Source organism: Ovis canadensis, chromosome 7 (genome assembly GCF_042477335.2).
Source record: "Ovis canadensis isolate MfBH-ARS-UI-01 breed Bighorn chromosome 7, ARS-UI_OviCan_v2, whole genome shotgun sequence".
Taxonomy (NCBI): Eukaryota; Metazoa; Chordata; class Mammalia; order Artiodactyla; family Bovidae; genus Ovis; species Ovis canadensis.
In genome coordinates, this window is record NC_091251.1 from 56,070,605 (window position 1) to 56,097,393 (window position 26,789).

Genomic DNA, 26,789 nt, shown 5'->3' on the forward strand with positions numbered 1-26,789 from the left:
ACATTACATCTCTACACATTAGGTAGGAATTTTAGCTTCCAGTCAATTATCAAACAGCAGTCCGACCTAAGAGATTTTTGTTGCCTATCAGCTTCATGTAAAGAAAAAAGGGAAGAGGTAACAGGAAAAATAATGAAATATTAGAAGGGTTAGGAAAGAACAAGCAAGGGAACTATAAGAAAATTTACAAAACACAAGTCAAACAAGAGAGCAGCTAGACATCACAAGACATCTTCACCCTCAGGCTGATGAATTAGGTACTGAGACTTCCAGAACAAAGCCAGCTATGCATTGAGAGGAAATCAAAATAACACAAACCTCAAAATTAAAAATTTAGGCTGGAAGCAAAGTGTATAGTCCCTGAAAGCTTATTTTTAATGAGCTACCCCAACCCCCAGAGTTGCTGAGACCTCACTAGAAAGAGGGACTATCATGATATTGGACTTTTCCTTTTGAGGAAGGAGAAAATTCAGAGGCCTAACTCACCTATTACTCAAGGCACCCAAGGCTCAAATACCACTCCTCAGGGAAACTGGCTATAAGGCCTTCTGTTCTACCCCTGCCGTCTTCCAGACATGACTGCAATTTTCACCATGATTAACTTCCAGGAATGCCAGCCAGAGGAGCAGCCAGGAAAAAAGAACATATTTCCCCCTCACTGTCGGCTAGACCCTCTGGAACAACTACAGACAGTGCCGCTTTCTCTGTTCTGGGCAGAACATTCAGCAACCTCAGGGAAGTGCCTAACAACCCAGTAACACACTTAAACCATATTTCTCAAAGATACCGACTCTGATCATCTTATTTAAACCTGCAAGCTTCCTATCTCCTTCATCTATCCCTGCTCTACACTACTAACCCTCCTTACTCTGTTCTATTTTTTCCCCACATCAATTATCACCCTCTTTATACTACATAATCATTAATTATGCTTATTTCTATTTCCTTTTGTTAAAAGATAATATCCATGGGGTTGGCATTTTTTTGTCTATTTTGTTCACTGATAGATCCTAAGCAGCTCGGACAGGACCTCACATATAGCAGGACTCCAGTAAATATTTATGGAATGAAAGAAGTAAATAAGAAAAACTAAAAAGACCTCTTGGAGGCCAACAATATCCAGAGGGCCCAACAATGCCTGTGCTCCTCTAACAGAATCAGCCAGGTTCCCGTGCCTGACCTACAGCACTTCTGACTGTCATGTACTACCTCTCCTCACCCCAATTCCTCCATCAGCTAAGATGTACAGAACCACAGCACTACTGCAGGCAACTACGGGCGACACGTAGGCAACAAGGAGTGATTAAAGGTTTTCAGCAAAGAAGCAAAATAATCAGAACTGCATTTTGAAAAGTCCACACTAGAATTCCTTGCTACATACTCTTCTAGAAACAAATTCTTTCCTTTCAGAGCACTTCAGCTCATAATCATACATCCATTAATTGACTGCTGGTTTTTCCCAACTAGACGTGTACGTCCTGAATGGACAGAGACCACATCTGGTCTGGCACAGTGTTCGATAAACACAGGCGCACCTTGGAGATATTAGGGATGCAGTTCCAGACCACAACAAGAAAGCGAATATCATAGTAAATCAAGTCACACAAACTTTTTGCTTTCCAGTGCATATAAAAGTCAAGTTTATAATATACTGCAGTCTATTAAGTATGTAATAGCATTATGTCTGAAAAACAATGTATATACCTTAATTTTAAAATGCCAACCATCAACTGAGGCTTCAGCAAGTCATAGGCGTAACGTCAAAGATCACAATCATAGATCACCGTAATAAATATAATAATGAAGGAAAGTATGAAATACTCTAAGAACTAGAGAAATACTGTGACACAGAGACATGAAGTGAACAAATGCTGGAAAAACAGTGCTAACAGACATGCTTGCCACAGGCTTGCCACAAACCTTTAATTTGTAGAAAATGCAGTATCTGTGAAGCACAGTAGGAAAGGGATGTCTGTATAAACTAAATAAAAACTATAATGATAATGCAGCAGTATATGACATGTAATACACAAAGAAGCTTTAGCTATGAAGTTACTACAATAATAGACAATAGGGAGGCCTGAACTAGGGCAGGTGAAAAGGCAACGACAAACGAAAAGATATCCAGAATGATTCAAATTTAGTGAATGAGGTGATGAGATGAGGTGGTAAGGAAGAAAAAAGAACGAAACACAAACCCAAAGTTTTGTGCCATGGCAACTGGAAGAACTGTAATGCTTAGCAGAGAAAAGGAGAAGCAAGTTCCAGAAATGATGGACTGGAGGTACATTTGAAAGCAAGTACCAAGTAGAAAAAAAATTCCCCCTTTCCTCTATACCATTCAGATTCACAGACTTGGTGAGGCTCACAATTTCAATGTCTCTTCCAATGTCTCTAGCTCCATTGCTGATACCACTCTTGCTGAGTTTCACATGAAACCTCAGAATTTGTAACTGCAGTTTACAAGGCACATTCCTGAATTCACTAATGCTCACCTGAATGTTCATCTCAACCAAACCCAAAGAGCTCACCTAGGAATATTAGGAACATTCTGGTAACATATCAAAACCCCACTGGCTTTACTGTGTACACAGAATAGGTAAGACAATGCTGCCTTGCTCTATAAATACTGAACCACAGCCTAAGAAACTACAGGTACTAACATGCACTGTGGTATCAGCATACAATGCAATGGCCTAACTGCCAGATTTGGATTTCAATCATGGTGTAGTACGATTTCCAAAGGTTGCACAGCACCTATTCTGGCCACTGTCCAATTCAAAACCCTAATACTTGGGGAAAAAAAAAATCTATCTACAAAAGCCACTTATATTTCTAATACAAATCTTTCAAAAATCTCATTCAAGTGGAACACTTCCCAAAATAACTTTTAGATTACCTGAGAATTAGTAATGCTCTACAGATGGCTGGGAATAAAGCAGAACACTCTCAGGACTTTTTATGAGTCCAAAATAAACAATAGTTCCGCCCACCACATTTTTCTATTACGGACTGATGGATGTTTTAAGTACAAATTTAAGAACGGTGAATGCTTCTTCCAATGTTCAAAGGTAGATTAAACATGTAATTTTGTTATGTTAACATACACTCTATCAAAATAAAGACAGAAAAGACCATCACTCTCTTAACATACAATAAAAAGCTGCTATTGGGAGTTCCAAATCCAAAAATTAACTGGGAAATGCTGATTAAAATTCTAACTTGGGGGCTCAACAACTGGGTTATACACTTTTATTCCTTTGCTGCTGCTGCTGCTAAGTCGCTTCAGTCATGTCTGACTCTGTGCGACCCTATAGACAGCAACCCACCAGGCTCCCTCGTCCCTGGGGTTCTCCAGGCAAGAACGCTGGTGTGGGTTGCCATTTCCTTCTCCAATGCACAAAAGTGAAAGTGAAGTTGCTTAGTTGAGTCCGACTCTTAGTGACATCCATGACCCAATCTTAGCCTACCAGGCTCTTCCATCCATGGGATTTTCCAGGCAAGAGTACTGGAGTAGGGTGCCACTGCCTTCTCCGATTCATTTAAACTACTTGAAAGCAAAGACTTCCTAACATCACAGTTAACCCTTGAACACTAAGAGTTTGAACTGTGATGTTAGGTCCAGGTCTATCTGGATTTTTTTTTCAATAAATACATACTATAGTACTGCACAATCAGAAGCTGTTTAGAACCTTGGATACTGGAAGGCCAACTACAAAGTTATATGAGGATATTTTTAATTCACTGGGGGGGGGGGTACCCCAACCCCTGTGTTGTTCAAGGATCAACTGTACTACCAATTTCAAAGTTCCTAAAGTCACCCATCAGCTTCAAATTGCTCAGTCCCTTTTAGGGGGTATTTCAGAGATTCCCCCTTGTTGGTCAAACTGGCAATTTTGCATTCAAGCATTAAAAATAACAATTTTATTTTCTAAACAAAACAGTGGGCAACTTTTATGCAATCCCAAGAAGTTAATTCAAAGTAGGTTTCCTACTAACTGGACAGAAACAGAAAAACGCCCAATCCTACCTCCAATATCAGTCCCATTTGGCTAAAGATTTCAGATATAAGAGATTTAAAGATCTTAAATCCCTGGCTGAATACACAAAATTACTTCTTATTGATATCAGGTAAATCCTTCTAGGTTTGATTTCCTTTTCCCAAGCTGAGGTTCTTTTTCTGCAGCTTTCTGATCCCCACTGCTATAGCTGGAGCAAGCTAGAAAAAGATGTATTTGAAAAATTGGGTGAACCTGCAGAATAAGGATACAAGACTCTCCAAAAGAAGATAGCTTAGTGGGAAAAAAAAAAAAAAACCAATATACACATATCAAAGAGAAGTGAGAGTCAAGCCCCTGGAACTAAGATTGCACGTATCTGCCCTTCTAAATACTGACATGATTTTTAAAAAAAGCTTATGTTAACCATTTTTGTCCCATTCTTTCATCACAATCTTGATATCATAAAATTCAACACTACATGGAACCTTTAGAGATGATCATGTCTAATATGCTCATTTTACAGATAAGGAAAAGGAAAACATAGAAGTGACTAGCACAAGGTTACATAGCTTGTTAGAGGCAATATAGTGATCAGAATCTGGGTTTATGGCACACAATTCCATGCTTTTTCCTCTATGCTTTAAAAAGCCATATTCGCAAACATTTTACACTATTAAATCAGAAAATAAGTAACTGTAACTAAGCCACACAAAAATAAAATTTATCCATATAAAGAGAACAAAGGGTGAGACCAGGAAGTACTCTAAATCAAACAGAAAGGAGCAGCATTTGTTCATACAGTACATGCTTTCCTAAGGGCACAACCTGGCACGTATTTTCTGAGCCATTTTATTTAATTATCACCTGCGGGTATTTGTGTCCTGTGCTTTCATCAAATGAAACTCCTTAAGAGGATGCCACAGTGACTCTTGTGGCAAAGGTTTGAGAAGTGATAACTTCTGGCAGAGATAACTGATGGTACAAAAGGAACCCACATACACACAAGTGGCGCCAGCAATCAAGAAGAGAGGACCGAGTTGAAGAGGGTGGAGATTCTGCTGGGAGCAAGTAATCCTGAAAATGAGATAAGAATAAAAATCCAAGAGCAAAGCTGGCCTGATACTAATGACCAGAGAGCACAATAAAAAGAAAGCAGTTTCAGAGTTTGCCTGGCATCAGACAGTTCTCACCTGCAAAAGAAAGAAGGAAAAAATTCTTACAGAGACAAAAGAAAGATCACAGGTTTGCTCCTGAGTGATGGATTAGATATGACCTAATAGGTATTTGCCATCTCTTATTTCTGGGACTCTGATCCAAGAACAAACAGCAAGAGAACCATGAAAAATCAGCCCTGTTGGATCTGGAGTTCTGCCTTGACAAGATATAAAGCTCATTCATAGATCTGACTGTGCTCATGAGACTGCAGTTCAACTCCTGCTGCTAGAGCAAGAGGAGGGGGAAGGAAGACAGAAAGGGGTGAGTGGGAAGGAGGTGGAAGATCTGCGTTGTGACTATAATAGCTACAGTAATTAGAGTGTTTCCAAGCTGCTGGAGAAGTCTTCAGAGCAGAGAATGTGGAGGGGCCATGGGGGAGGGGGAAAAACAGGAGGAAGCAAACTACTGAGAATGCTAGGAAAATACATGGTGCTTTGTGAACATTTTAAAACAAACAAACACCTGTGATGGCTTCATATAGGGAAATAGAGAAGTTTATATTCTTTCCCAGAAGTGAAATTATACAAATAACAGCTAGGCTGCTTACTCAAAGCTAGGTTATGAACTAGGTGTAAACAGATTCTTGCAAATGTCCCTGTCTCTGCAGTGGTCCACTGTTTGCCTCCCTTTTCCCTGAATCAATCAAAAAAATCAATCTATCCATTCATCTATAATATCCAAATCTGTCTCAATCCTTCTAACAGATCTAAGCCTTCACTTCACTTGGAAAAGCGATTTCTGAACTCCAAAACAGTTACTATATCTTCTTTCCTGTCAATCCATTGTTAATTAATACCTTGTGAATTCAATTAGGTTGTGTGTGTGTACGTGTGTGCATACACGTGTTTCAAGCACACAGTTTGTCAGCCTAATACAGAAAAAGACCGGAGGACACCAGAGAAGTTACAAAATAAACATCAAGATGCTTGTTTATAAATTTTAGGCTCTACAGCACTGCCACTTATAGTGGCATGAACATGTGAAAGAAAAATGAAATCACATTAACAGAAGATGACGATAACCTGGGAGGAAAATCTGGGAATTTGCAGAAAACCTCAAAATAGAAAGTCCCCCTCCAAGTTATAGGAAATGCTACACTTGTTTTTAAGATAAATATTTACTTGAGCTACTTCCTTGATTTAGCCCTCCGGTGATGACTTGATTCTAACCGTGATGTTAAGCTCAAAGCCAGAAAAAAAGAGTTATAAAGGTGTTTGGAGAAACTAAAAATGGAATAAAACAAACAACAGAACAGATGCAAACTTCATGTGGAGAATTACATTCATAAAATAAAACCACATGTGAAAGTCTTGAGTAAGCCATGTCAGGTAGACTTAACACAAAAAGTCAATTACATCCTCTGCACAAAACCTGCTGGGTATCCTCCCAGTGGGCTAAATCTTTTTCACCACACTAAAAGCAAAGAATTTTCTCCTTCCCTATCCCTCTAATAAACAAGTGCTAGAAACACTGAATTACCATTATTTCCTTTCCATTCACAGGGCATAAAGCCAGAACTCACAGAAATACAATAGGGCCGTTTAGGACCACGTCTAAGGCATGCTACTCAGTAATCTAAAAGAAATACAGAGAAGGAAGAATCTCTTCCCTTTATTTCATTATCGCCTCACTAACACACCAGCATCAGGCATTAAGAAATGTGAAACAAAGAAGAATTTCACACATATGAACTGAACCTAAACCACAGAAGACCAAGTACTTTCTTATCACTGTGGCATGTGATTCTTTAACCACCTGCTCAATAATCCCTCTTCAGCTGCACAGCTGCTGCCAATTCCACATGCCCAGCCAGGCAGGTGCTTTGGTGAATTACCTGTTCCCTAGTGAAAAGAGCCCTTCACTGACTCTTAGTGGGCCCAGAACATGCCAATCAGCATTGCCTATCTTCATTTTGTCTGTCACAGCCAACTTTTATGAGATATCACAAAGGTATACTTAGTCACTATGTGATTTTGTATTTTGCAAGTTTTTTTTTTTAAAGAAACTGATTTTTAAAAAATCAGGCAGAAGTGAGAATACAGCTGCTTAAAAGAAAATTTGCCACACAACATAAGGCTGCCTCATCTCAGAGTGGCCCCATCTGTCTGGCAATATTCCCATTCACGACCAGTTTCCACAAGGGAAATAACAATTGCTTAGGTACCTATGAGCAGGAAAAAGTGGCACTAGAAGGTTCTATTGTACCTGGCAGTAAAAAAACAGAGAAAGCAGAGAACTTCTGGAGACCACACACCATTCCTGTACTTGTTAAGTCTCCACGGCTGAGCCCAGGCAGTGGTATTCTGAGTCAAATAAGTAAGGAGTGGCACTTCCACTTGACAGAGCAATCAGTAAACCCCTCAACAAATTATCCTGTTCCAGTCATTTAGCTGCTATATGCTAATTGCAACATAATTACTACCAGAAGCCAAAATTATGCTTCCATATCCTCACACAAAATAAGCACTAATCTGTCCAGCTATCTAGACCTCTCACAAGGAAACATTTTCTAACAAGAAGCTGGGTGGAGGTGGTGGTGGGGGTGGGGGGGCTGGAAATCCAAAGTGTTCTCTGAAAGATGGTCACAATCAGAAGATTTGTAAGTTTCCTTGTGGCAAGGACCCAATTCTGAAACCACTAAATCTAATCAGGGCAAATTTAATCTGAGGCTTCTGCCTTCACTGTCACCTGACAGGATTCAGAAATGAAAGTCAACAGCCCAAGAGCAGAAAGTTTTGGACTCAGTTTAGCTAACTTCACTCAGGGACCTAGGACACACAGTTGGACATGGTCTAAAGGCAGACACCACCTCTAGCAAGGCCTTAAGACACTTCTGTCACCAAGAAACAGAAAGGTCAGAACAACCGGTTTCCCTCCTAACAAAGCCTAACACCTAAGTGGCAAGCTGTCATTTTCAAGAAACTCATTGAAATAAAGAGAAAAAGGAGGCAACGTGGTCAGACCAAGGGCCTCGGAAAGACCCTTACCACAACCAAAGGCTCAAGTTCCTCTTCAATGACACCCTATAGGAAATGGCTGGCTATTGTGTACCACGTATATTGTGTACAACTGTCCTCTCACAATGACAACTGATTTCTAATCTCTTTTCAAAGAAAAGTTTTCTTTAATGTCCTAAAGAGAAACCTCATTTCTAGTCCCTAATAATTGTTTACCCAACTCATAGTACCGAAGTACCCAACTAGTAGTACTATTTGGGCATTTCTACGAGGTAAGTACAAGGATAGGGTTTCTTCTAGCTTGTTCTCATCCTTCTCTCATTAATAACTCCCAAGATCTCAATTTTTTTTATGTTACTCTGGCAAATTTCTCCCTAACACAGACACACATATGGATTTTCTGCACAATGAGCAAGTCACATCGTTTCATCAGAATTAAAGATAAAAAGGAAAGTTATTTTGGTTCCCCCAGCTCTTGCCCAGATAGGCAAATTCTGTGGGATTTTTTGTTGTGCAATTATTCTGACCAGGAAGTCCCCATTAAAAAGGTACTTGATCCATGACTCCCTATCTTAACCCTGCACAGGTTTTTAGTGGTATTCCTAAACAAATAAACAAACATCTTTGTAGGAGTATCCCATCTCTATAAAAAGGATTAAATTGGCTGGCTTGAACCAGCTTAGAGTCTTTTTCCTTAGAAGTCTGACACAAATCTCAGGATTGAGTCTCCCAGCCACTATTTCCCCTCAACTTAGTACAGGCTAGCCAAAGAGGCAGGCACAACATGGCTGGCATTCCCTATTCTTCTGAAAAATGTGTGCCAATGAGCTCTGCATTGTTCCTTACTCAAAAAGAAGAGCCTTTCTGTCTGGCCTCCTCCAATGGCAAGCCCCAGTCTGGAAAAGGAAGAAAATGGCACTGAGGAGCCTGGGAGATGGAGCCTATCCAAAGCTCTCAGACAAGACTTGAACCTATGACCTTCACTGTGTACACAATAGGCGGGTGAGAGGGACCGGTTTATCTCTGCAGCAGCAGTTCTCAGCCCTGGGGTAGCTCTCCCGATAAAATGACACGACTATTGTGTGTGGCAGCAAAACAGTCATCTCCTCACAACAGCCTAAACCAGCACTCCCTCCCCCAAGACAAAGCAGCAGGGGTGAAATTAACTCAAGGCTGCAGAGCAAAGCCTCATAGAGAAAAGAGAGGCCTGTGGGGGGACTGGGGACTCTCCTCAACCCCTGGGGCTCTGGACACATGGCTGGAAACAGACAGGCTTTCTCCCCCATCTTTCCCACTCTCATTTAGGTAGGAAGCTGTTTCTTAGAGAATTTAATCATCTGTGATTTGTTCAGAAATATTCCCCCTGAAGGGCTCTGATCTCTCCACCCTGTGTGAGCCTAATTCCTAGAAGCTGAAATGACTGTTTGCTGCTGCCTGTTTCACAAACACACATTAATTGGTCAGATGTGTCTCCTCCTCCTCAACCCCAGAGGGAGGAAGAAGAATCTGAGCAAAGCATAGAGATGATCCAACCGTAATTACACATAAAGGGAAAAGAGGGCAGCACGGGTTTTCCAAACAGGACAGGGTCACAAACCCTCCCGGGGGCACTAGGAGAGCAGTTAAGGCCAGGCCCAGGAATCCCTCCATCTTGAAGAAAAGGACAGGAGTAAATGTGACCTGAAGCCTGGAAGGAGCACACACCCACAGCCTACTTACTGCACACTACCAGCCACCTTGCTCCCCCCTCCTGGGCCACGCACACGTCCTGCTCCCAGCCCTTCGCCCTGAACCCCCCCAACTCCCTCACTAGCTCCAGTCGCCCCGGGCCCCCTCAAGATACCCAGACTCGCCTCGGAAACTCTCTGGCCTGTCCCCACAACCTGGCCAGACCCTAATCCCCTCTCGAGCACCCCTACCCTCTGCCTGAACCAGCCCTGGCCACGCTGTGAACTTCACCCTGCGCCCCTCGACGCCCCCTCCCCCAACCAGGCAACGACCCCCCCACCCCGCCGCCCTACACACCTTCTCCTCGCTCCTCCCCGGCCCCCCAACCCCCACTTCCTCTGTCAGGCGCCGCTATCCCCGGCCCCCTGAGCGCCGCCGCCTCTCTCCTCCCCCAGCCCCGGCTCCACACAAAGCTCCGGACTCACCGCGCGGCCGGTCCCGGGAGCCGCCACCTCCGCCCGCCTGGGCCCCGGGCCGTAGAGCCGCTGCTGCTACGGGGCCCAGGCCGCCATCCGGTCCCGCGGCCCCTCCCCCCCTCCCCACCCCGCCTCGGCTCCGGCTCTCCGCCCCCTCCTCGCGCCGCTCCGCCCCGCCCGCCGGTGCCGCTGTGTCCGGGGCCGCGGGTCCCTCAGCCGCCGCCGCCGCCGCCACCGCCGCCGCCGCCGCGATCCGGGACAACCAGGGCCGCCCAGAAGACCCGGACACTGGACTACCGGGCCCTCGGATCCGGATCCTTGTGCCGTCTGGAGCCGTAGAGCGCAGAGGAAACCCGGAACCTGGATGGAGGAGCCAAATCCTGGGTCTCGGAACGCGCGGTCACACGGAGCCCGGATTAGAGACTCGGAGCCCGGATTAGAGACTCGGAGCTCTGGGAATGCTGGAAAACCCGGCAAGCCGGTTAAAACAGAGATAAAGTCGAAGAAGCCTGGATTGGAGAGCTCGAACCTAACGCTCTCTCCTCGTGGAAAGAACTCTCGCTGCACCAGACTTCCTCGCAGAGACGTCTCTGGGGAAGTATCGTACCTTAAATACGGAAGACACCAGTTCTGTAGGTGTCCAACCACGGGAAGAGCAAAGGGTCGTAAAAGGTCTGTCTGACCGTGAACATCACAAAGAACCGAAGAGCCAGCACAGCTCATCGTGGTTTCATCCACTTTATCTCTTGGTTCAGCAAAGCAGCAACTCCTAATATTTTATCCTTTGTTCTCCAATTTCTTATTTAGGATTACCACTAGTTTTCCTCTTCAAAGCACCCATTTCTAATCCTTCTAATATCACCTTTCACCTTGCCACCCCGTTTCACCAAATCTTGCTTATTATCTCTAAGTCCTACTTTGTCCTTTTCCAACACACCATTCTATTTCTAACGATTTTAGCTTTTATCTTATCTGCCATTCGTCTGATTGCCCAGCACACTATCTAGTAGGCATTCAGCCCTTCTTTAAGTGAACCCTCCCACCTACCTCTCACTCAGGATACTCTTCACCACCTCTTGCCTAAAACGTCCACTCCCTTTCCTAGCGAGAAGAAATTTGTCTTAATTCTCAAGTCTTAGCCTCAATTAAGTCCTTCCTGTGTCCTTGCCATCTTAACTCTGCAGTTTTGTTTGGTTGCACTCTCCCAGCACTTGGAATCTTACTTCCCCAACAAGGGATCAAATCTGTGTCCCCCTGCGATGGAAGCTTGGAAGTCCAAACCATTGGACCCCAGGGAAGTCCCAGCTTTGCAGTTATCTTTCCTTTCCCTTACCCTGAGGCATCCTTCAACAGTACCACTCAAGATAGCATGTGATTTGGGGATAAAGGCAGATCATAAAACCCCTTTGCTCTCCATTTCCACATATGCATGCAAAAAGTGTGTGTGTGTGTCAGGGGGTAATGGCTAAAGATGAACACTAAGCTGCTCTGGCCTAGGAAAAATAATCTCCCCTTGATCCACCCATATTCAGCTTGTTCTAGGACAATACAAGAACAAAACTGACCCCAGGTGATGATGTTACAAGTGACGATTCAGCTACTTGCAGGTAGACAAAGAGAAGGGTTAGTTTTGAGACAGGTATGACTTAAGAGTTAACACTAAAGTGGCATCTCCTACTAAAGAGCATGACTCTACCACGGGAAAACACTGAATTGCAAAAATGGGGAACAAAGGAAAGCAAACATTCCTACAGTGAATTGTTGGAGAAATTTGTCAAGCTTAGAAGTACCATTAAAATTTTCAAGCAATTGAGGTCCTATACAGTAAAAGAATCTTAAGTTTAGGCTCCTTGCTCCTCTAGACCAGGGTTTGGCAAAATACGGCCCACAGGTCAAATATGTCCCATAAATTAAGAGTGGTTTTTACATTTTTGGATGGCTGAAAAATAACCAGAAGACTAGTTTGTGATGATGAAAATTATATTAATGTTATTCAAATTTCAGTGTTCATAAATAAAGTTTTAGTGGCTCATAAGCCATGCTCATTCACCTATGTATTATCTATGGATTCATTTCACTTGCACTACAATAGCAAAGCTGAATAGTTGTAACAAGGACCGTATAACCTGAGAAGCCTAAAATACTTGCTGTCTGGCTCTTTATAGAGAAAGTGTGCTGACCCCTACTCCAAACAAGGACTGTCTGATAGAACTTTTGGCAATGATGGAATTATTCGATACTTGTGCTGCCCAATTCAGAAGTCATAGCTACATGCAGCTATGTGAACACTTGAAATATGGTACTGTGACTGAAGAACTGAATTCTTAATTTCACTTAAATAATCACATGTGGCTACTATATTAGACAGTACAGCTCTAGATGTTTCTCAGATCTTTCGTACTGACATTTTTTTACCCCTCGATGCAACATCTCACTCCCTTTCTGTGACACAGCTACACATTCTCAGTCACCATCTCCACCTCACCTTATCTACCAGACTCCGAGTCAAGGTACAAGATTTACTAGGTTTTTGCTCTAGACTCTCCATTGTCACAACAGAAATCTGATTAGTCTATGAAGTTTCACCCCATGAATTAATCCACGTTATGTGTACAAACATAAATAGACACACATTTACCCAGGTTTCTTTGTGCGAGAGGGTGGCACTGTGGCCATGGTCTTTCTTCTCTGCCTGAGAGTAGAAAGCCCTCCACATGCTAGATCCCTTGATGCTGCTGGAGCCTGTGATATGGATCACCTCCTGCCAAACACATTCACAGAGGCTGACAACAGCAGATGTGCACTTGCTATTTGAATCTCAAGGAAAAAGGAAAAAAAAAAAACCTTCACCACAGGACTTTCTTTCCTCCCCCCAGGCCTAATAAACTGAAATTAGCTGATTTCTCTAGTTTAATAGATGCTTGCTTTTTTACTGGCCTTTTCTAACTGGGCAAGAGAACAACCCCAATACTGTCTCAGTCTTGGCTATGAGCTCTAGCAAAGGCATTAAAATACACACACACACACACACACACACACACAAACTTACCAAATGAAATGAAATCCACATAAATGAGCTTTAGTAGAGACAGTAGTTAAAATGGAAAGAGATTAGGGGGTTATAACTCATAAAAAGCCATAACTTTATAATTATTTATAAAAGCGATCTTTAAAGTCTGAAATGTTTACACCTACTCCCTAAGGAAAAAAAAGGTTTCTGTAAACTTCCGGCTTTAAAAAAAAAAAGGAGGACACCTAGTTGTCTTTCTCTAGATTAGCTATAGCAAGCAAAGCACCCACCCACCCCCGCCCCTCACCCCTCACCCCCCACCCCATTCTAAACATCTGTCTGCATAGCCAAAGCCTTCTAAATCCTGACAGAGGAAAGTCTCCAGATTTATATATATCCTACTTTGAGCTTATATAATTGAGACTGTGTCCTTCCTAGAAAAACAAAAACAAAAAAGCTGAATCCTTTAGCAACTGTACAAACTGACAGCCATTGAATCCAACCATCCAAAAGAGAATAAGATCTTTAACCTGTAGAAGAAAATCAGCTCAGAAATGTGGAACTTCCCTCAGGCCAAGCTATTCCAGAGTAACAACAGGGTCAGTGCAAAGTGTAAAGTACTGACAGGCTATTCCTGGGCGAGTTTGTACTCAGGCTGCTAAGAATTTCCACTAGACTTTAAATTATGCTATTCATCACTGAGCAACGGAGGGCCATCTACCCCCAAGTCTCTCCCACACTTCCTCCCGGGTGTCTCCACAAATAAAAGAGAGACCTTATACCACCACCATGTGAACTGAAGGGAGGCTTTCACAGGCTGACCATGAAAAGGAGAAGTTTCCAAGTTACTCCGCCGTTTACTCCTGTGGCTCCAGCTGCGTATTCTGGATGCTGAGGTTGGGTTCTCAAACTTGTGAAGTTCTTGTAAACTTTCTCATCCCAGCACAGAAAATGGCTGCATAACCTGGACTCTTGCATCTCCTGATGGTTTCCTTTAGGCATGCACGCACAGTCTATCCAGGTGGAAAAAACCAATCCATACTCCTCTGTGCTTAGGCTGTCGTTCAAATAAAAAGGCACAAAGAGAAACTTTTTTTTTTTGCTCTCGGGGCTCTTCACTTCCTGCCTTTCAATTTTATTTTGGTATTAAAACAAACAAACAAACAAAAAACCAGACAATTCCAGCACAGAATTCAAGTTGTTACTGCTTGGTAAACTAGTTAACTGCATAGTGAACCTAGTGTGGCTTCATTAATAGTACTAGGGTCTGTAGAAGGCCAGAGAGAGACTTTTTTCCCCCTGAAGAAGTGCCATTAGTGTCCTTTCCACTTTCTCTACACAAGTTGAAAAAAAAAAAAAATACAGCATGTCTGCATCACCAGAACAAGAATCTGGTGGGTTTTCCCTGGGAATCCAGGGTGATCAGTCCCCCACAAAACCAATGCCCAGAGCCATGCAACAAGCAGGGTTCACAGTTGAGTGAACCTCAATGCATAAGTGGAGGAATTTCAATGCAAATAAATGCTGAATATGAAGGATTAAAGAAAGGGGAAATTAATCTTTTTCATAACACAGGGCACTTTTTTTTTCTCTCCCTTGTGCTCTCTTTTTTAAGTCATGCACACAACTGCTGGAGGGAATCCAACTTCCCCAGTGTGGTAGTGCTGCTTTATAAAAAGCAGAACATACACATTTAAGACCATGAATTTCCTGAGGATGCCAGCAACTGAGATTCTGACAGCTCTTCTGAACAGCCTCCGAAAAAAAAGTACTTCACTAAGTGGGACCAGAATGACTAGTAAAAAGTCTCATTTCAAACCAACCTATTTTTTCAAAACTCATAGCTTCCTGGGGTATGGATGCCTTAAAGGGTTTGGTTTCAGCATTTGGGGGTTATCTAGATGCATTTACTGAATGGATTTTATTTTTGTTTGTTTCTAACTGCTCCATCCAAATGATACTCTTGCAATACCAACAAAATAAATAGCGCCGTTTCACGCTGCTTTAGCAGGTGGCTCCATCTCATCCCAGCCTGATCCTCTCATGTCCTAATGTTTCAAACCAAAGAACAAAGTGGCAGCACCTCTTCAAGTTATACACCCACCCCAGCCCCGCCCGCCCCCCAAAAATCTGCCAACGAAGTACTCAGTTTTTGAATACTATTCACTTGAAGAGATGCTGGACTAGAGCAGCAAACCTGTTAAGTCTGGGGACTTTGTTCCCATCACTTGTTTGTATTAAACATAGAATTCCTCAAACATCCTAACACCCTACCAAGCTATCGTTTTGGGGAAAAAAAACCTTTAAAATTCAAGTGGTCCCTTAAAATATTGTTAACCTAGGTTAAGAATTTTCCTAACTAAAATGAATCCAAGCCTCAGAGAGGAAATTTCCAACATTTTCTTCTGTATCATTCTAAGAAAAATGTCAAAGATTGAGAATTTTTAAAATAAGTTTTTATAAATAATGTATCCAAAGATTTTTTGACCCACTACATACAGTAAGAATCTCATTAAGAAAAATATACAGATTTTGATAAGAGTTTAAATTCTGAAAGTTTAAAGCGTGATGCCAAGTCCTTAGATTGCTACTGCTTCAATTTCAAAAGACCAGTGGACAGCAATTTTAGTACACAGAACTCCACTATGCTGTAGAGTTCCTTTTTTCCTGGGTCAGCCAGCTTTATTCTGCTTCATTAACCCCTTCTTTGCTCCTTGATGGATTTTGGAATCCAGTTTCCCTGTAAGGGAGAAAAAGAAGCCTCGTTATTTATTTTTTATATTTGCAATGCAAATCTTTCATGGCCTCTCAGGTCTTCTGGTTACTGTGTTCCTGTCACATTCAATTATCTTGCTCCAGGACTCAGACACTTTCAAACTTCAGAGTTTCATTCTGTAAGAATGAGGAAGCAGTGGGAACACAGTCCAGGGACACACAAATGTCTGCACCAACACAATGAGCATTCACAGCAAGAATCGAAGGAGTTAGTATTTCTAATTCTGTAGTTACTAGAGAAAAAAAAAACACGTTTTCCGGAGTGTCTGATACTAAGGCAAGTTTTTAAAGAATACAAACATAATGATAAAGGAAGACATTTCACACAGTGGGAAACTCATTCCTCTGACCTGTTAACTGGCGGAGCATAATGCATGAATCTCCCTCGCAGTGAGAAAAGCAATTCAATTCACTCCTTTGCTGCCTCAGACTTAACAGGGGGAGGGACTTGAAACAGTGAGGTAGAATCCACATGAATGCTTTTCTAACAAAGGGGCCCTATCACCAGCTAAGAAGGGCAAAGGTCATGGGCTGTACGACTCCTCTAAGTGTTAAAGTTAGAAAACAAGCAACATTCCTGTCCCAGGTGACCCTAATGAGAGGTATTCCACTGATGTGGTCTCCGACCTCTGACTTCTCAGATCTACCAGGATAAAGGTCAGTTCAGTGTCAGCCGCCTTAAGAAATACCCATCTCAGGAAGAACTTAACAGAGTTCCTGTCTGTCTGGCCTGAGAACAGAGCTGGCAGGTGACTTTCTCCCACAAAAAGTCTTATTTAAGTCCATAGAGATGCTGATGCTGGAAAGAGAAATAGTTCAGTTCAGCCTTGGCAGTAAATAAACAAAAGACACCGAAACAAAGGCAGCTGGGTGTACTACAGTCCTATACCCACAACCCCGGCCCCTTGTACTCTATCATTTTCATTTGCCGCACTAATCAGGTGCAATAGAGGAAGCACTGGACAAGAAGTTAAGAGACCCAGGTTCCCGTACTCCTTTGTCTGATACAAACAAGTCATCTGATCTGTCTGGACTTCAGTATCCTCATTTGTCCAACCAAGATAAGAATTCATGTCCTGACTACTGCACAAAGAGAGTGTCCAAAAAAAAAAAAAAATTACTTCAATCTAACAAGTTTCCTGTTTTCTTAATTTTTTTCTTGTTCCTCATCTCTCCAGGGCTACACCTGCCTTTGGAATAACATTACTTTCTTTTCTGGGCTTCCTTAGAAAATGATGTCCACAACAGCCACAATGATGCTGATTTTAATTTGGGCTTTAGAAACGTAAGAGTATTCCCAGGGACTTAGGAGTTCTTTCATCCCCCAGGCTGCCTTGCTGGAAATCCAAACATGTGCCAGCAATCTGGCAAAAAGCCCTGTTATGAGGCAAATTTGCCTTTGTATCCCTAAGACTACCCTAGTGACCACCAAATGGTAGGTGCTCAATAAATGAATTAAAGAAAGTAGGCACTGCAAATTTCAGAACCTTTACTGTAAAGGTTTGGGAACTACTAAGTAAACAAAAATAGCAGATATCAGATAAACATAAAAGAGTACTCACTGTAAAGGTGGTGGTACCCAGAGGTACGAAGAAGTACTGCCTCTCATTAAGCTTTTTAGAACAAGTTAGGACAGAATTTACAATTCCATCTAGGACTCCAGACTTCCAATTCTCTGCACTGAGTAAGTTAGAAGACCCAGGTCCCAGTTTTAGTTCTAAGACTACCTATCTGTATGACCTTGAGGAAGTCACCTAGTCACTCTTATCCTCAACTTTTTCAATACTGTGAGGAAACTGGACTACTCAGTACTGAAGGCCCTTTGCAGCTCTATGATACTTTGGCCTAAAAATGAAATGTAAATGGGAATACTTTGTTTCTGAGGCAATATGATAAAAGTGAGAAAAGCAGGAAATCTAGAGGTAGAAAGACCTGAGCAAAATCCAACTTCTGTAAACCTGTTCACTCAACTATAAAATGAAAGGAAGAAAAAATTTCTATAACTTACAAAGTCGTTGAGAGGATTACAGCCAATACTAAGTGCTTTTCTGAGTACGAAGCACCATACCAAGTATTTTATATACACTAAATCATTTAATCAAACAATTGATTGAAATAAAATACATTCAAGTGCTTCATAAGTTCAGAGGTCTCTGAAAAATTAACAGTAGTTGTATTATTTATGCTAAGGCTTGGGAGTTGTGTTTCGTAGTTATGATCTCAGTTGTACTTTTAATTTACCAAATTTACCAGCATCTCTAGGCAAGACTTTTAACTATTTATTTCAGGCTCCTCATATTTAAAAAAAGAGAGAGACATTACTTTCTTCACATTCTCAAAGCTTTCCTGTATAAGAATATCCCAAATATTGTTTTCATAAAACTCCAGTCTGATTGCGAAAGCCCTCAAGTGAGACCAGCTCAGATAAGATCAACCCATTGGAGGAAAGCACTCAATGGTAGGCAAACTAATCTCTGGCTTCAGTGATGATGTCATAAAATGGAAAACTGATAGGAGAAAGGAGATAGAAAGGAAGAAGGATTTCCAGGGCACTCCCAGGGATTCAGAAGTGTTTCATCCCCTTAGGCTAATCTAAGAAAACCACACATGTGCCAGCAATCTGTGCGCTCCTTACAACTAAAAACTTCTTTGCATTCCTAACATAGTGACTACCAGTAGTGGCAATCCTTAGGTCAGCTGGGCAACGAAGGCCAGGACCTGGGGTTCCTTGCATGGAGAAGCAGTTATTGTGGATGCCCTCTGAACTCTGAGTTCTAGATTAGCCTGTTTTTTTAAGATGTGGGATCTGGACAGTTACAGTAATATACAGTATACTCTCTTAAAAGCAGAGTGATAATGCTTAGTTTCTGTACTTCCCCAATATTTTTACATTTAGTACGCACAGCATTTCAGTGTTAAACCACATCCTCAATCATGGTGCCTAAAAGAAAATCAAATGCATATGCAGCAGATGGGGGAGAAGTTAAAAGGGAAAAAACTATTTGCCATCAATCGATAGAACTCTCATAGGGATTTTCACAAGCTTTGCATACGATATAAGGCAGAATTTGCATGAATTTAAAGCATATAGTTCATTTAAAGTAAAAAATTTCCTTCATCTCTTTGAGCATTCAACCTACATATTCTACTACACTTAACTGTTTTGCATTTCTTAATTTGAGCAGACACATAGCCAAGTGATTTCATATTGTGCACTGTTTTGTGAATTATTTTAACTTCAAGAAGCACAATTATCCCCAGGTCAAGCAAACTCAAGTTTACATGCCCCCAAAAATAAATAAAAATATATGCTTTTAATTTAAACCATACACACACACACACACACACACACACACGATACAACATGTAAATATGTTATATTGTAGGAGTTTATTTGCAAGTCAGAAGTTTGCAACTTGGGATAAATTTCTCATAGAACTAATTTATGAAGAGTGGCTCAATTTCTAAGCCATCACATAAGAAAAAATATTTAAGGCATAGAATTGTAACTGGACTACTAATATTATTAATAGCATGGAACTTAACCATTTCATGTAACAGTATTCTAAGAAGAAAATGTGAAGCATTCCAAATTAAGAGCCAAGTATGTATTTTTCCCTATGGCAGTGGGATTAAGGATTTTCCAGCTGTCAACTACTGGAGGTGGGCCTCTATGGCCTAAGGGAAGGAAGTTCTGACAAAGAGTTAAGCTTTTTAAAGATAGTAAAGATGAATGAAGGATCAAGGAATGAAGAGTTGGAGGGAATGAAAACTACACCAGACTAGATCCTCCGGCTTGCTCCCTCTCATCAGAAAACGGGGATTGGTCATTCTATTCTCGCCCCACACCCCACTCACCCGCTTTACCTACTGTTTCTGACCCATGTTTTACCTTGCCTGGTCTACCATGGGGAAAGCTGCAGTCTCAGAGTTTTTTCCAGCCCTGCTGTCCCTGAAGCACACAGCCCATTTTGGCTTTTTTAAAGCTTTTAACCAACAGATACAACAGGGAAAAGCTTTCTCTTAAGATTACCACTCACTCCATCCCCTATTAAACCTTGCGGATAAAAACCAAGGTCATAAATGTGCTGAAGGTGAGTCTCTGAGATGAGAAAGTACTGAAGTTAAAACATTTCAGAGAAATATATAAACACTGTTTACACAGAACATTTTCTCACAAGAGTTTAAGCAGTAGATGAGAACCAAGATAGGGAGGAAGCTCTGAAAAGGTAACTGGAACTAAAGATCAAACAGCAGTGGGTCTGGGAGCCAGTGTTGCCCTCAGGGCCTAAGGGAAGGCAAGAACAGAGCAGAGTGGGAGGGGTATAATTTCACAACTTAAAAAGGAGAAAACAAGGAAGATTTAAATCCTAAATAGCTAAGAAGAAAGAAAAAGAATTTCCAGGGCCACTTGGCTAACAGTGCAGGTAAAGTATTAAGTAAATAATTTGTGTAAGTCAAGGGCAACTTATGTTCAGATTTTCTGACTTGCGGGAAATCTCAAGAATATGTTTCATAAATCATCAGAGTTGCCTGAATTTTGGAGTGAATATACATTCATCTAAATCATACTCCAAGCATTTCATTTTGTGCCCAAAAGCAGTATTATCCATTGTGTAATCAGCTAACCAAGAGCATTACTATTACTTGAGAGAGGGCCCAGGAATCTGTGTTTTAACAGCTCTGTAGGTGATTTTTATTTACACTACCCTCTAAGAATTACTTCTCCACAGAACAGATTTATAAAATAGTTGGTCCCCAGGCACAAAGTTTTTCCAGTGGTCATGTATGGATGTGACAGTTGGACTATAAAGATAGCTGAGCACTGAAATTGATGCTTTTGAACTGCGGTGTTGGAGAAGACTCTTGAGAGTCCCTTGGACTGCAAGGAGATCCAACCAGTCCATCCTAAAGGAGATCAGTCCTGGATGTTCATTGGAAGGACTGATGTTGAAGCTGAAACTCCAATACTTTGGCCACTTGATGCGAAGAGCTGACTCATTGGAAAAGACCCTGATGTTGAGAAAGATTGAGGGCAGGAGGAGAAGGGGACAACAGAGGATGAGATGGTTGGTTGGATGGCATCATCGACTCAATGAACATGAGTCTGGGTAAACTCTGCGAGTTGGTGTTGGACAGGGAGGCCTGGCGTGCTGTGGTTCATGGGGTCGCAAAGAGTTGGACACGACTGAGCGACTAGACTGAACTGAACTGAACCACAAGGTCGGGTAGCCCTGTGGACAGCTGACAACAATGCATGTCCTAGGAGCATCCAATTCACACAATGGGAAAGCAATGTCACAAAGGCACAGAACAGTAACTGACATAAGCAAGCAAATGGGAGAGCTGTTCATGTTGTGTTTAAAAGTACGTAAGAAAGAGAGAACACCACTCTGTGTTTCTTGAAATTGCTTGGAAATAGAAGAACCTGGTATATGACTAAACAGAGAAGCTGGGAGTTGAAGATGGGGTGGAAATGGAAAGAATAAAGTCATAAGCACTTCCTAAAAAGTGAACATGCAGAGGGTACTATAATCACAAACACATAAAAGCAAACATTACAGAAAAGAAAACCATCAAGAGGTTTCAAAAAGTGGATGAAAATCAAGAAGGCTACAGCAGACCTCTGGGACCAGTAATCAAACCAATAGTAGGAAGCGGTACCTTCAAAAAGTTAAGTCTTATTCTTGGATTGAATACTGAGGAACAATGGTTAAGAACAGAACAGTGGAGCAAATGTAATCTTTTGGCTTACAAGTAGTATTTTAAAGGTAATGGGGTCCTAACTGGAAGTCTAGAGTGATTCACTCATATACCAATAATTGTGGATCAAGGTATGCTTCAGAAAGGCTATACTGTAGTTAACCTAACATTAAAGTTATTGATAAAAAGAATTTTTTAAATTAACAGTAACTTTAATATTAAACAGTTGATTAACAATGTTGTATTAGTTTCAGGAATATGATAAATAGAATTTTTCTAATTCTTCAAGTATTTGAGATGATATGGAACAGGATGAAAAGAGAAAAAAAATTTAAGTTAAACAAGTGAGATTCAAGATTAAAAAAAAAATAGACCATAGAAGCTTGTGACTTACAGATTTTTGGATTTCCTTTAATAGGAAACTTCACAATCATTTCCTGGGGATTTGTGCAGATGAAAACAAACGGAGAATCAGATTCTTCTTGACTTATGTCTGGATACTGCAAAATATAAAAATTAAAAGTTCAGGCTAGTTGAGACAAACTTTGAATTTCAAGGAGATCAAAGGATGTCCCAGAATCCACCTCAATGTTCTGATGGTAGTACTCTCCATTACATAGCCAGGTAAAGACGATAATGCTCAACAAGCAAGAACAAACCTTCCACTTTCCCCCAAGCTTCAGCACAGTATTCTTATACAGTCTTTTGCCCACCATTTGTGACTTCCTATAATGGAAACAACTTCTTAAAAAAAGATGTTTGACATCTTTCCAGAGAATCAAAACTGACTAATCTTTCAATATAAGCAACTGTGAATTGGGAGATTCAGAGGTCTCCTGCAGGAACATCAGGCACCCACCTCCAGATTCAGCTCAAGTGAAACACTGGAAGGTTTAAGAAAAATAGAACATTTGTGGAAATTCTGCCAGAAACGATCAACAGGGCCCTTCTCTCACTAAAGGGAAGGAAGATGATTCATTCTGAAAGGTATGAACACGCCAAAGTTGTTTTGCTGGACACATTCCAGACTCACTTAGGGTGAAAAGGTAACAGTAGAGCAATTCTGAAAATAATTTAGAAGCCTCCTTTGGAGCTCCTATCACAAAATGAATCTGTGTGAATTCTTAGGACTTTTATTCCTCTGCAAAGACAGACACAGAAACTAGAGTAAGAATATCTGGCCACACAATCACAACTTAAGGAACAAGTGGGTGTTGGCAGAAAAATGCTCTCCAGCAATGTGCAACTGACTTGGTATTTCAACATTTCCTATCTTGGGATGTCTTGTGTTTAGTATGTTCGATAAATATGACTCTAAAGCTGACTATGGCCGTGGGTCAGATGTCACTACCAAAGCCACCTTTCTCCCGGTGATGAGAAATTGTGAAATTATTTTCCACTCTTATTTACCTGCTAAGATGTATCCTGTGAAGATCTAAGGCTCTAAAGTAAAAATGGAGGTTTCAGTGAAATAAGGAAGAAAATTCAAATGTCGGGACTTCCCTGGTGGTCCAGTGGTTAAGAATCTGCCTGCTTATGCAGGGAACACAGGTTCAATTCCTGGTGTGGGAAGATTCCACATGTTGTGGGGCAACTAAGCCATTGAGCCACAATTATTGAGACCGTGTGCCCTAGAGTCTATGCGCCACAAGAGAAGTGACCATGATGTGAAGCCCATCCAAGGCAACTGGAGACTAGCCCCCGCTCGCCACAACTAGAGAAAATCCTCGCACAGCAACCAAGGCCCAGAGCAGTCAATAAATATATAAAATGCATTTTTAAAAAAATGAAGATGGAAGGAGAAACTTTCTTTTATTCCTTACCCTTTGGATCTTTAGAAGTCAAAGAAAAGTAGGGCCCAGCTGTTACTGTTGAGGTGCTTAGGCACAAATAAAACCAGAAGCTGCCATCAAGATCTTTAAACCTAATTCTACAGACACCGAAGTAGCAACAGTCACAATTCATATCTCTTCGATTTTCCTGCCCTCTCTTCTCTGTGTCTCAGAGAATGCTGAGGCAGAGGACAAACCTGCCAGGACTTTACAGCTCTGCTTTTCCAAAACGACAAGCCATTTCACTCCTCTTTCTTCCGCATCAATAAATGTTCTCTCTCTACTGGATCAATCCCGTTAACAAACACTCTTTCTATAATGTCTGTCATAAAACAAAAACTCCCCAGATCCCACATTCTCCTTCAGCTACTGCCCCATTTTCAGGTTCCCTTCACAACAAAATTCATTAAAAGATTATCTATACACTTTGCCTCTCACTTTATAGTGACTATAAAGAGGCTTTTTTTCCATCATTCCACCAGAACGGTTCTTCTGAAGGTCATCTTTCATTTCCATGCTGCCAAATAAATTCTACTTCTAGGTGGGCGGAGGAGGCTGGTAGGCTGCAGTCCATGGGGTCGCCAAGAGTTGGACACGACTGAGCAACTTCACTTTCACTTTTCACTTTCATGCATTGGAGAAGGAAATGGCAACCCACTCTTGCCTGGAGAACCCCAAGGAAGGGGGAGCCTGGTGGGCTGCCGTCTATGGGGTCGCAGAGTCAGACATGACTGAAGCGACTTAGCAGCAGCAGCAGGTATACTCAAAGAATTGAAAGCAGGGATTCAGATATTTGTATACCAATGTTCAAAGCAGCATTACTCACAACAGTCAGTAGTTTCCACAATCCAAATGTCTAACAATAGACAGATTAAACAAAATATGGCATATACATACAATGGAATACTATTCAGCCTTCAAAAGGAATGGAATTCTGATACATGCTACATCATGAATGAACCTAGAAAAATTATGCTAAGTAAAATAAACCATACACAAAAGAACAAATATTCTGAGTCTACTTATGTGAGGTGCTTAGGATAGACAAGTTTGGAAGCTCCCTGGCAGTCCAGTGGTTAGGACTTGGTGCTTTCACTGCTAGAGCCCGGGATCAATCCCTGATCATGGAACTAAGATCCCGCACGCTGAGCTACACAGCCAAAAAAAGAAGACAAATTCATAGAGAAAGAAAGTACAGTAGAGGTTACTAGGGGCTGGGGGGAGTGTGGAGGAAAGAGGAATTACTGTTTAATGGGTACAGAATTCCTGTCTGAGATGATAAAAAGTTCTAAACATGGATGGCTGCACAACACTGTGAATATACTTAACACCTCTGAACTGCATGCTTAAAAATGGTTAAGTTTATGTTATGTATATTTACCACAATAAAAATAAAATTGAAAGAAAAATCAAGGTCCTAGATTTTCTTTCTAAACCTGCTCCTCTCTCATTCATATCCCTTTATTTATTTATTGTTCTTTTATTGTTCTTTTTTTTTCATATCCCTTTAGAATAGCTATTCTAATCTTTCCAGTTGTTCAGGTCAAGAACCCCATAACCAACCCTCAGGGAATCCTGTTAACTCTACTTTCGAAAGATACTCAGTACCCCACCATTTCTTAAGATGCCCAGCGCTACTGCCCTGGTCCAGGCCACCACAATGTCTCTCTGGATTCGATAGCCTCCTCATGGCCTGTCTGTTTCTGCCCTTAACATTCCCCTTGTCTATTCACATCACAGCAGTCTGCGCTATTTCTTAAACATATTCAATATATTGGATCAAGTCACTCCAAAGTTTAAAACTCTCCAAAGGCTTTTTGTCTCAGTCAGAATAAAAGACTAAGTCCTCACTATGACATACAGGCCCCCACTATGACCAACAGGTCCCCAGACAATCTGGCCCCCACTTCCTCTCTGATGCCTTCTCCTACTACTCTCCCCCACTTTCCACTCCAGCTATACAGGGTTCCTTGTTCCTGCCTCTGGACGTCTGTACTAGCTTATTTACTCCTCTTCCTGGGATGCTTTCCCTGCTCATTATCTACCTGGTTTCCTCTTTCTTTCTTCAGAACTTTGTTCTAATGTCAACTCTGTAGTGGGTCTTCTGGCATTCTTAGCCCCCATCTCTTTATTTTTTCTCTACAGCACTTACCATCATAAATGGCAACCTACTCCAGTATTCTTGCCTGGGAAATCCTATGGACAAAGGGGCCTGGAGGGCTACAGTTCATGAAGTCACAAGAGTTGGACATGACTTAGTAACTAAACCACCACCAATTCACTTATTTAAATTTTTAAAATTTGGACTTTCCTTACTAGGATAAAAGCTCCAAGAAGGCAAGGATCTTTGTTTTGCTTACTCCTTAGCACCTGGAATCATGCCTGGCACATGGTAGGCAATCAATAAATATTTATTGGATGGAAAAAAAAACACAAAAAAATTGCCAATCTGTGCTTTTAGGTTATCTTAACCATGCTAAATACATACATGCTGGGAGCTGGACACTCTTAGGACTAAACTCTGGCTAAAAGCAGGTACTAGTCTATACTCTGTTATTCCTCAAGCTAAATTAGAACTTTTGTGTCTTGGGAAGTAGCCAGTAAGGCCCTATGTTTAATAAAAACTACCCTGACATATATTAACAGAGTCAGAAAATGTCAAATAATGGGGAAAATGATGGATAAATGAAATTATAGAACAAGTGGTTCTCTGGACCCATTCATGCCTTCTAATAAAGATGAACACTAAAATTAACTTTCCCAATTGAATCTAAATCCAAGTTTCATGTGAATATTCCTGTTTCCAAGTTCTATTACTAAACTTCAGGAAGCTTACAAGAAACAGAACTAAAGAGCAAAGAAGCCTACGGGAATAAAGAAAAGTAAGGCCTATGTGTTGGAAGAAGGGATTATTTTTTATGGTAAAATGCATTAAAGCAAAGCCAGCTTGGCAGAACCTGTATCTGCAGAAATGTATAATCTCTGAAACTGAGTCTTGGACACTAATAGACCACATTAAACACCAAAAAGTCAGAGACTTGCAAGAAAGAGAGTTTTAGTTTGAGAGTCAAAAGACTAAAATGCAGCTGACCTAGAGAAAGAGTAAATTAAGAAAAAGAAGGTTTACATTTGTGAAGAACGTAAATAAACTC

The 26,789-nt window shown here is 41.3% G+C and overlaps 2 protein-coding genes across 7 annotated transcripts in view; both read right to left on the reverse strand.

Annotated features, from left to right (window-relative positions):
- ZNF609 (zinc finger protein 609) overlaps nucleotides 1-10,895 on the reverse strand; it is a 193,939-nt gene extending 183,044 nt beyond the window's left edge. For 3 of the 4 annotated variants that reach the window (XM_069596197.1, XM_069596200.1, XM_069596198.1), the window contains exon 1: nucleotides 10,327-10,587. The gene's annotated coding sequence lies outside the window, so the exon portion shown is untranslated. Of the gene's footprint in view, nucleotides 1-10,326 lie in introns of all 4 variants that reach the window. The other variant, XM_069596201.1, reaches the window with a different exon arrangement.
- A 4,866-nt stretch (nucleotides 10,896-15,761) lies between these two features.
- TRIP4 (thyroid hormone receptor interactor 4) overlaps nucleotides 15,762-26,789 on the reverse strand; it is a 50,694-nt gene continuing 39,666 nt past the window's right edge. For all 3 annotated transcript variants that reach the window (XM_069596204.1, XM_069596203.1, XM_069596205.1), the window contains exons 12-13: nucleotides 22,200-22,305; nucleotides 15,762-16,067 (exon numbers count right to left, since the gene is read on the reverse strand). In XM_069596204.1, the coding sequence (XP_069452305.1) occupies nucleotides 16,000-16,067; nucleotides 22,200-22,305 (174 nt within the window). In that variant the 3' untranslated portion in view covers nucleotides 15,762-15,999. The remainder of the gene's footprint in view (nucleotides 16,068-22,199; nucleotides 22,306-26,789) is intronic.